This window comes from Zophobas morio, unplaced genomic scaffold (genome assembly GCF_036711695.1).
Source record: "Zophobas morio isolate AGI-343-1 ecotype UQ-CSIRO unplaced genomic scaffold, CSIRO_AGI_Zmor_V1 ptg000030l, whole genome shotgun sequence".
In the NCBI taxonomy this organism is placed as follows: domain Eukaryota; kingdom Metazoa; phylum Arthropoda; class Insecta; order Coleoptera; family Tenebrionidae; genus Zophobas; species Zophobas morio.
Window position 1 is genome coordinate 7,779,869 of NW_026972135.1, and position 11,577 is coordinate 7,791,445.

At 29.6% G+C, this 11,577-nt stretch overlaps 1 protein-coding gene across 1 annotated transcript; it reads right to left on the reverse strand.

The window, feature by feature from the left end:
• Nucleotides 1–10,109: 10,109 nt before the first annotated feature.
• On the reverse strand, nucleotides 10,110–11,204 carry LOC135138470 (forkhead box protein O-like). Its single transcript, XM_064068444.1, has one exon. The coding sequence runs from the start codon at nucleotides 11,202–11,204 to the stop codon at nucleotides 10,110–10,112; it is 1,095 nt and encodes a 364-aa protein (XP_063924514.1).
• Between the last annotated feature and the right edge of the window lie 373 nt (nucleotides 11,205–11,577).

Sequence of the window (11,577 nt, forward strand, 5' to 3'; positions counted from 1 at the left end):
TGTTGTAATATTAAAACATTTATTTATATTAATTCGTGATTTCGCAATTATTTTTCCAATTTTCAATTTTTTTAATAATGCAATTTTTAAATTTCTCAGTTATCCGATTTTCCGATTTTTTAATTTCCAGTATTTCGAATTTACAATTTACGTTTTTTCGATTTGTAATGCCCGTTTTTACCCTACTTTTAATCACCTAATTAACGTTATGTTTTGTTTAATTTGACAGATTTGATTGATTTTTTATCATAACTGTAGCCTTCTTTTCAAAACAAAAAACTTAAACCATGTGTGAGAGTGGTAAATTTTTGTAGAGAAATATGTATTTTGCAATTACGCTCCACCCCTCGGTCTAACGAATGAAAAATTCATCACAATTGAGATCGGGGCGGGTGGGGGGGGGTTTAATCTTCGTGTTTTTTTTTTAATATATAGAGCTTTCTTACAACAACAGGATAGTTCATATGTTTTCTGTTTTTTGGTAAGAAAAAAGACTTCGTATATTAAAAAAAAAATGGATAAATATAAGCCCCACCCACCCGCCCCTTCTCAATTGTGATGAATTATTTATTCATCCTGAGCTGAAGGGTGGAGCTTAGTTGCAAAATTTGCATTCCTCTACAAGAAATTACCATATCAAACATGTTTTTAAAAGGGTAGAACTTTCTAGGGAAATTTTGAAATTACATTTATAAAACTACGAAAGATATCGCAGAATTATATAAAAGAAAAACAAAAAATTGAAAAATTTCAAATGGAAAAATTGACGAAAAGAAAAATTAAAGAAAAAGTGAAACTGAAAAAACAAAAAATTATAAAAACTAAAACGAAAAATTGCAAATGGAAAAATTAAAAATTTAAAACTCGAGAAACTCAATTCGAAAAAGTGCAAAATCTATAAATTGAAAAATTCAAAAGTTGGAAAGTCGAAAAAATGAAAAAAAAAATGAAAGATTGAAGAACTGAAAAATTCAAGTCTATAATAAATTAAAAAAGAAAATGTGGCGTGAAACGCACCATTTTACTTACTGCTAATTTGTCCCTTTTTTTGGTGCTATAAACATCCAGATTTTTGGGGAAAAATTCAAAACTATGTAACATTTTACAACTTAACTTTGAAATTGTGAGGCCTTCCCAAAAAATTTAGACATCATCTTAGAATTCTGCCGAACAAATGTTCATTAAATTTTACAAAGTAAAATATTCCTGTATGTGTGGTTTATGAATCTGTGTCGAGTTTTAACCTTTAGCATCCAGGTTGTTGGGAAAAAACAACATTTTATAACAATATTTTACAATGTAACTTTGAAATTGCAAAAAACCGAATGCTGTGAAATCGTGAAAAATTTTAAGATTATTTAAAACTTCATAAATCGTTGGTCAAAATTTATCCGTCATCTTACATTTTTCCCGAATTTCTCAAATTTATGAATGTTTTTGTGAAAAAATTAGGTATAAATTAATCGATCAGTCCTTTCCTCTGCGCTGAGGACACAAAATCAACCAAATTTAATTTTTTTTTTAATCGCTGATGTTTGTGCTAGTAGTTGAATTGCGTCGAAGTATAAACATAAACAGTTGAATTTACGCAAATTGTGGTTAACAGTTATCACAAAACGAAATCGCAGAATCTATTTTTATATATTTTTAAAGAAGCGGAGTTTATCATTGAATCATCATCATAATAATCATTTATACTTCAAAAGCGAGAAAAGTTCTGTCAAAATGACCTTCCACAATTTTTTTACTGGCTTTGTTTTCTTCGTAGTGTCAGTTCTTTTTATTCATTTTATCTGACATTTTTGTGATGAAGTTTCAGATTTGTTTTTTTACTACCAACTTAACAGTGGAAAACCAAGTCCTAAAGGACTTTTATTTGATGCCAATTTAGTTCAACAGGTGGTGGTTTTCTAATTTTTGATTCAACAGTAATCTGAATTTGAAAAATAAATTTAAAATGATTTTTTGCAAAATACGATGTTCTAGTTTTCCATATAAAGTTTAATTTTGTGGTTTCTCCTAAAGCTTATATGACTAGATCGCAAAATAAATTGATATAACTTATATAGTCTTACCTTCCGTATGTAATGGTTTTCAAAATTAGTTCAACTCGAAAGACTGAGCGTTTCCTTCTACTAGCCTTTTGAATAAATCACAATTGCCCTCATCCATGGAACTTTTTCTAGCTATAAATATGGCAGAAATAAATTTCTAATTGGCTCTAAAGGAGAAACAAAATCACGTACCGTTTTGAACTCCTTCGCTTACACTATCATTATCATCGTCATTGTCATTGTTGACGTCATTTGCAGTCTTCAGACTCTTTCAAGTAGACGATTGAGCATTTTTTTCCTGAAATGAAAAAATTATGTTTCGATGAATTAAAACGTCTGCAAGATTTCGGACTGTTTAGTATAACTTATATAGTCTTACCTTCCGTACGTAATGGTTTTCTAAATTAGTCCACCTCCAAAATCAACATCCATTGTATCGAAAATTGGGGGGTATTCTTCTCCTAACCTTTTAAATAGTTCGCAATTGCCTTCATCGTTGTCATGTAGAACTTTTTTATAACAAACGTGTGTGACTCCTCTTTGAACTACGGTAAGGTTTTTTGCTACAGTATCCAATAGATTAGGTTCCATGTACGGGGTACTATAGGACTGCCATAAATTGCTTATCGCACTATAAAACTCCTCCATTTTGTACTCGGATACCAGAATTTCTTCTCTTCTTCACTCAGGTGCTGTGCCACTGCACTTCGATTGAACTATTAATTCGCCAGGAGGGGGGGTTGAACAAGAATCACGCACTATCACCTGAAGCGATAAAGTGTGGCGGATAGAGTCCCCTAATAGTAAACATTGACCTTCTCTTCATTGGAAACCACCAATACACTCCTGACCACCCTTGTAAGCTCAATATTAAAATCATTAACAGTGCTGATTTACTTTTGGGTAGCTTGACATCTGATTTATAGAAATTTTGTTCTTTTCAGGCAAGCAAGAAATAGAAAATCAGTATTGACTATTTGCTCGAGTCTGCTATAAATATGATTGTTCAGGTAAACAAGTGGTTAGTGAAGTGATGAGAATCTAAATCTTGTCAGTTTTGTGTATTGATTAATATATAAAATGACAGATTAATAAAAAATATTTGAATAATTTTTTGAAAGAAAATATTTTAGTGGAATGTATAAAATTATAAAAATTTGTATACTTTTATACAAATGTATATGTATACTTTTTATGTCAGCAACGAAAGAAGTCGACTTGTAAAAGAGTTTCAACGATGTTGGTCAGCTAAGAGTATTTATGAGTTTTGTGACCTAAAGTACCTGGACTGATTACCTGAAAGGGTCGGTCGGCAAGGCTCCCTGCTGCGTAAAACTCAGCCATTTATTGAAACAGAAAACTTTGTAAATAGGGTTGCCTAGTTTCACTTTATTTTCATTATTCAGTATTTTTTTAAAAAGAAAATATTTTGGTAAATATAAATTTTAAACTAAAATGACCGGGTCTTCCCCATAGAGCTCAATGTTGTCTTTGCACTGATATAAAAGTTGAAGCGAAAAGTGCTCTCTCCTCGTCTAAAAACGCAAATTCCTTCGAAGAATGAAGGATTAATTAAACACTAAACAATCACTTATTTTAAAAACTAGTGTGTCTTCCCCAGAGATTTAGACATAATCTATCAATTGAAATGTCGATCTTTTTTTCAAAATTGAAATTACGCCCGTAAAATGAAAATCTATTTAGCTCATTCTTCGGTCTGCTACTGGGCACCCTTAAGAATGCGACCGATTACCATGTGGTCATGATTTGAAGAGGGCGTATCTAAGTAGCATGTCCTCAACGGATTAGAAATTCCAGGAAAATGTAAGGAGACAAACAAATAAGGTAAGTAGCTTAAAGTCTGCTGCCTGATAACCGTTCACCAGTACGAATTATATGCAGGGTTGTCGTTAGCAAAACTGATGACTATTAATTTGAATAGAAATACCAGTTAATGATATTCGTGTTGTAGACTCTCTCTTCGTAGGAGTTACTAAAGGACTTACCAAATTCTATAGTGTAGAATTATTGTAGCATTATGAACAAAAATAGAAAAACGTGAGGGCTGTCCTTAATAACTTATACAGTCATACACTTTTTTTTTACCACAAGTATCGAGTCAAAATATTTTGCAGATTTGAAATAGAATTTATTTGGAAAATTTCGGATAAGTCATTTTTTGGGAGGGCATAAACGAATAAATTTTGATTAACGATTTACCCGGACTACAATAACCTTAAAACGGGGGCAAGATTTCAGAGCATTGCAAAATGTTATACAATGTTTTTTTTTCCAAAATTCTGGATGTGAAAACGCAGCACGGAATCATACACAAGTACAGAAATATCGTATTTTGTAAAATAAAAAAAAAAATTATACAATTGCAAATTTTGGAATGACGGCATCCCATTGGTGATGGCCAACATTTGGTTAGCTTTTTACTATCTACACGCTGTTCCTAATACATGTATAAAATTTGATAACAATTGGGATGGTCATTCTGTCTAATAAAAACTGATACAGATGACAGACAGACGGAAAAAGTAGACCATTTTTTTCGTATTCTAGGGGTCTTTAAACGTCGAGAAAACATGAAAGTAGCAAGTCGTCCGATGAACTCGAATTTAATTGTTTTCATTCTCCATTTTTTTGCTTTTTAATTTATCAAAATGTCGATTTTCAAACTTTCGAGTTTTTAAGTTTACAATTTTGTTATTTTTCTATAATTATTATTATTATTTTACAATTATCCAATTTGTCAATTTTTCCATTTCTAGTTTTATTATCATGCATTTTTAAAATTTGCCGTTTTTTCAGTAGTTCAGTTTTTGATTTTTCAATTTTCGGAATTTCATTGTTCTGATATTCCAATTTTTTTTATTTTTTATTTTTCAAAATTTCGATTTTCAATTTTTCAATTTTAAGGTTGTACGAGTTTTCAGTTTGAAATTTTTTTAGTTTTCAGTTTTTCTTCATAATTTTTCAATTTGTCAATCGTCCAGTTTTTGATGAATTAGCTTTTGGATTTTTTACTTTTCAATAATCAAATTTTTACTGTTTAATAAATTTTCGAGTTTATAGTTATTCAATTTTTCGATTTTGTAATTTTCCAATTTTTCAATTTTTTGATTTTTAATTGTTCAAAATTTCAAATTTAACTTTTCGAGTTTTTGATTTTTCAATTTTGCATTTTTACAATTTTTGAATGTCTCAATTATTCGGTTTTTATTAATCAGTTTCTCAATTTTTGAGTTTTCAATTATTGGAATTTCATTGTTTTGATTTTCCGATTTTTTGATTTTTAATTTATCAAAATTTGGATTTTCAATTTTTCAATTTTTAAGTTTTCAATTTCATAATTTCGCAAGTGTTTGATTTTTAAATTTTGGTAATTTTTTATTTTACAGTTATCTGATTTTTTCATTTTTCGATATTAACATTATTCCATTTACAATTTTATATCTGGGCCATTTTTTAAATTTACATTTTAATAATTTTCCGATTTTTTAATTATCCGAATTTCATTGCTCTGATTTTTTGATTTTTAATTTTCCAATATAACCAATAACGCCTTTATTAGAAATTTGATTTTTAATAGTTTTACTTTTTTGTTAATAAAGGTGTCCGATTTTGCAATTTTCTATTTTTGTGATTTTTAATATTTCAAAATTTCGGTTTCCAATTTTCGAGTTTTTGATTTTTCAATTTCATAATTTTGCAATTTTTTACTTTACAACTTTTTAATTTTCCAATTTTTCTCTTTCAAAATTATACATTTTTCAGTTTGTAATTTTGCATTTTTTTATTTTTGAGCTTTATATTTTTAGGGTTTTTCGTACTGTCAATTTTTGTCAGTTTTTGAATTTTCGATTTTTCGATAATCAGATTTTCCAAATTCTCAATTTTTCGGTTTTTCATTTTGTAATGTAATAACTTTGAAATTTTTCATTTTTTCTGTTTAATAAATTTATTTATCAGTTTCTTAATTTTACTCTTTGTGATTTTCAATTTTGCATATTCAACATTATTGAATGTCTTCATTATTCGGTTTTTACTAATCAATTTCTCAATTTTTGATTTTTAATGGTTTAAAGTTTTTAATTTTTCAGTTTATTTTACAATTTTTTCTTAATAAAGGTGTCCGATTTTGAAATTTTCTAATTCTGTCATTTTTAATATTTCAAAATTTCGGTTTCCAATTATCCGAATTTTAGATTTTTCAATTTCATTATTTTGCAGTTTTTTACTTTACAATTTTCTCATTTTTCAATTTTTCGGTTTCAAAATTATACATTTTCAGTTTGTAATTTAGATTTTTTTTTATTTTTGAGTTTTATATTTCACAATTTTTCGTTGTGTCAATTTTTGTCAGTTTTTAATGAATCAGTTTTTAAATTTTCGATTTTTCGATGATCAGATTCTCCAAATTCTCAATTGTTCAATTTTTCGGTTTTTCAATTTGTAATTTAATAACATTGAAATTTTTCATTTTTGCTGTTTAATATATTTTCGAGGTTAGTTTCGATTTTGTAATCGTCTAATTTTTTAATTTTTCGATTTCTAATTGTTCAAAAGTAAATTTTTGAGTTCAAATATTTTACAATTTTTAGTTTTTGAAGGTAGCCGATTTGTCAGTTTCTTAATTTTACCATTTTTGGATATCTTAATTATTCGGTTTTTATTAATCAATTTCTCAATTTTTGATTTTTCAATTATTCAATTTTTATTGTTTTGATTTTTCGATTTTTTGATTTTTAATTTATCAACATTTCGATTTTCAATTTTTCAATTTCTTGATTTCGCAATTTCTTGATTCTTAAATTTCATTAGTGTTTTATTTTACAATTATCTGATTTTTCAATTTTTCGATTTTAAAATTATCGATTTACAATTTTATATTTTTACCATTTGTTAAATTTACGGTTTAGTAATTTTTCGATTTTACATTTTTAACTTTATAATTCTGTTTTTTTTTTAAATTTGCCATTTTTTCAGTTGTTAAGTTTTTGATTTTTCAATTATCCCAATTTCATTGTACTGATTTTCCAATTTTCTGATTTTTAATTTTTGAAAATTTTGATTTTTTATTTTTCAATTTTTTAGTTTTGAAATTTTCAAATTTTGTAATTTTCCTATTTTACAAATGTCTGATTTTTCAATTTCAAAATTATACGATTTTTCCGTTTGAAATTTTGAGTTTTCTATTTTTTAGTAATCAGATTTTCAAATTCTCAGATTTTTCAATTTTTGCATTTTCGATTTCTCATGTTTTAAATTAATAACTTTGCAATTTTTTAATTTTACTGTTTAATAAATTTTAGTTATTCGATTTTTCGATTTTGTAATTTTCCAGTGTTTGATTCTCCAATATTTCAATTTTAACTTTTCAAGTTTTTAATTTTTGGTTCAAATATTTTACAATTTTTCGTTTTTGAAGGTAGCCGATTTGTTAGTTTCTTAATTTTACCATTTTTGGATGTCTTAATTATTCGGCTTTTATTAATCAATTTCTCAATTTTTGATTTTTCAATTATTCAATTTTTATTATTTTTGATTTTTCGATTTTTTGATTTTTAATTTATCAAAATTTCGATTTTCAATTTTTCAATTTCTTGATTTCGCAATTTCTTGATTCTTAAATTTTATTAGTGCTTTAATTTACAATTATCTGATTTTTCAATTTTTCGATTTTAAAATTATCGATTTACAATTTTATATTTCTACCATTTGTTAAATTTACGGTTTAGTAATTTTTCGATTTTACATGTTTAACTTTATAATTCTGTTTTTTTTTTTAATTTGCCATTTTTTCGGTTGTTCAGTTTTTGATTTTTCAATTATCCCAATTTCATTGTACTGATTTTCCAATTTTCTGATTTTTAATTTTTGAAAATTTGGATTTTTAATGTTTCAATTTTATAGTTTTGAAATTTTTAAATTTTGTAATTTTCTTATTTTACAAATGTCTGATATTTCAATTTTAAAATTATACGATTTTTCCGTTTGAAATTTTGAGTTTTCTATTTTTTAGTAATCGGATTTTCAAATTCTCAGATTTTTCAATTTTTGCATTTTTCGATTTCTCATGTTTTAAATTAATAACTTTGCAATTTTTTAATTTTACTGTTTAATAAATTTTATAGTTATTCGATTTTTCGATTTTATAATTTTCCAGTGTTTGATTCTCCAAAATTTCAATTTTAACTTTTCAAGTTTTTAATTTTTTGGTTCAAATATTTTACAATTTTTCGTTTTTAAAGGTACCCGATTTATCAGTTTCTCGATTTTACATTTTGTGATTTTTCAGTTTTGTATTCTAAGAATTTTGGATGTCTCAATTATTCGGTTATTATTAATCAGTTTCTCAATTTTTGAGTTTTCAATTATTCGAATTTCATTGTTTTGATTTTCCGATTTTTTGATTTTTAATTTATCAAAATTTGGATTTTCAATTTTTCAAGTTTTTGAGTTCTCAATTTCATAATTTCGCAAGTTTTTGATTTTTAAATTTTGTTAATTTTTATTTTACAGTTATCTGATTTTTTAATTTTTCGATATTAACATTATTCCATGTGCAATTTGATATCTGGGCCATTTTTTAAATTTACATTTTAATAATTTTCCGATTTTTCAATTATCCGAATTTCATTGCTCTGATTTTTTGATTTTTAATTTTTCAAAATTTCAGTTTTATAGTTTTGCAATTGTTCAATTTGAAAATTATTAGACTTTCAATTTTATGTTTATGCAATGTTTCAGTTGAAAATTTTAAAAATTTTTCGATTTTACAAACATCTAATTTTTCATTTTTGTAATTTTTCAATTAATTTTTTGACTTTTCAGTTTTATATTTTTACATTTTCAATTGTCAGCTTATCCAAGTTTCTAAATCTTTCGATTTTCAACTTTTCGCTCGTAGACAAACACAAAAATATTATAGGGCGTTAAAGCTCACTTATAGCCTATAATTTAGTTTCTTACACTGTTGCTAGAATTGTCTATTTTTGTTCCAATTTATAGAGGTTATCATAAACAAAAGTTCTCAAAATCAGATTTTACAATTTTTCAAAGAAGCAAAATTTGTTCGGCTGTACGCTGTACGTCAAAGCCGAGGGAAGTCCTCTCGAAATAACCTTCCTACAGTGGCCTCAAACAATTTAACCTTACATCGAATTCAAATAATTATATAATACATTTAGTTAAATTTAGTATTTTCTGTAATGTTGTGCACGATGATCAAAATCGAGCGGGGAAGGTTTTTTTCGAAGGTTAGATAAGTAATAAAAATCGCAATTTGCACGTTTAAAACAAAAAGAAAATGTATTTACAAAATTTAAAATATATTACGTACATATTTCCCGTACATTTGAATAAAATCAATGTTTCTTCTTCGCTGATAGCTAATATCATGGTCACTGCCATCGTCATCACCATTGTTTATACCTGTAATCTACGTTTGTGCCGGGAGGGTACAGAGGCTTTTCCAATGTGATAATCTTCTGATTACTTGCACCTATAGAAGTGGCAAAGTATACATTTTAACAAACATTTATTCTATAAATCATACTATAAATTAAACTTATTAAAATTTTAAAGAAAACTTAAGAGCCCAATTCCCTGGAAAAAGCTCATTAACATTAATTTTAAATCAGTGCAGTCACTTTGTTTCTCTCGCCACGTATCAGTTAGCTTATTATTTATGTATACCTAGTATTGCACAGGTTAGTTTCATTACTTGACAGTTACAACACGTGAATCCTAGGGTGCCATGTTTATTTATAACGTGGACTTGAACCATTTCAACACCAATTACACACGATAGTCTTATTACGTTTGAGTATTTTTTGAAATGAGCCTCAAGTAATATTGTGGTTTAATTATTTCAAGAAAATCCAACTTACCGTTGCCGAGATATTCAACTGCTTCCATACTTTTTAGCAACCCTGTATGTATATCAACTTAAACTTTGAATTTGAACTGCAAAATTGGTAATTCCAGACATAAAAATCATATAATTATTTGAACAAACAATTTATTAAGATAACAATTAAGACTTCAAGAGAATCCTTCTTGTGGTAAGCAGTACTGCATCCACGATGGCGTCGGTACCGTTGTCCAGTACGGTACGATCGAGCTAGGCTGGCTGTTGGTACTCCCTGACATGGTCTGTGGAGGTGGAAGCACCGTCTGCTGCTGACTGGAGAAGTTGAAGTCCAGGTTCCCGTCCACGCTCAGTTCGTACTTAATCAGATCTTCGACGTTGCAGTCCAGACCGCCTTGTAACGACTCCACGTTTATGTTCAGGTCATTCACGACCGGAATTTGTTCATGGGGTGTATGGACGCTGATGTTCCCCACGTAGGCGTCTGGTTGGAGTTTAAAACCTTGTTCTAGACTCGCTGCAAGCTGATTAACTGAATAGTTACCCGGAATTCCTGACCTATAGTTAGCCGAATTGAACTGCCAAGCGGAAGTCCAATCGGGCTCAACACCTACGACCGCTGGTATGGGCGACAACCGGCCACAAGAAGACGCGTTTGACCAAGCTCGACGCTTGAAGTCCGGCCACAAATCCACACTTTGTGTGACAGCCGACCTAGGTCTAGGAGTGATCTCAGAAAGGGCGCCTTTTCTCAAAAGTTCGACCCTCTTCATCACCCGCGCTCTCCCACTTTCGAATTTCCCGGTTTCCATCGAAGCTGCCCTTCTCCGTACCGATTTTCCAGGTGTGGGGTCCGGATTGACCATCCACCAGGAGGATCTTCCAGTTTCTTCGTTGTGGACGCGCATGAAGCGTTTGTGTAGAGACAGATTATGCCGAATCGAGTTTTTCCATCCCGCCGAGCTGTTCTTGTCGCTTTTTTCCTTGAAATAGGGCACGTTCTGCACCATCCAGTCGTAGATTTGGGAGAGCGTCAGCCGCTGGTTCGGTGACGAGGTGATCGCCTGGGTTATCAGGTCCGCGTAGGACAGGTTGCCGCAGACGTTGCGGCGGTTCGAGTTCTTCATGGCGGGGGCGGCGGGCGTGCACTTGGTGCCGTCCTCACCGGGGTCCACGTTGATCACGGGCCGCGACATCGGCCAGGTGTTCGAGCGCAGGCGGGGTTGGGGCTCAAAGTCCTCGAGCTCGGCTGGGGCGTCCTCGAACATTTCGTTCCTGAAAATAAGTATTTGAACATATTCAGAAAATCAGTTTCACACAGCTTAGTACAGGAAGATTGATTTTAGTTAAAATCTGATCATGAAATATTTGAAGCATTAGTAGTAAGTTAGTATCGCTTATAATCTTACCTTTCGTATGTAACTGTTCTCTAAATTGGTCCAGCTCCATTAGCTTCCATTGTCTTCTCAAAAGTTCGCACTTGTCTTCACCGATGATCATGTAACTATAAATATTACAAAAATTGATTTCTAACGTGCCCTAAAGAAGCTCGTACCGACTTGGAGCTAGGCTAGCGTTTTCTGATATTTATAAACAAGAATACACCAAAATCGAAAAAGTGGGGTGGTTTAAGTCTGCCAA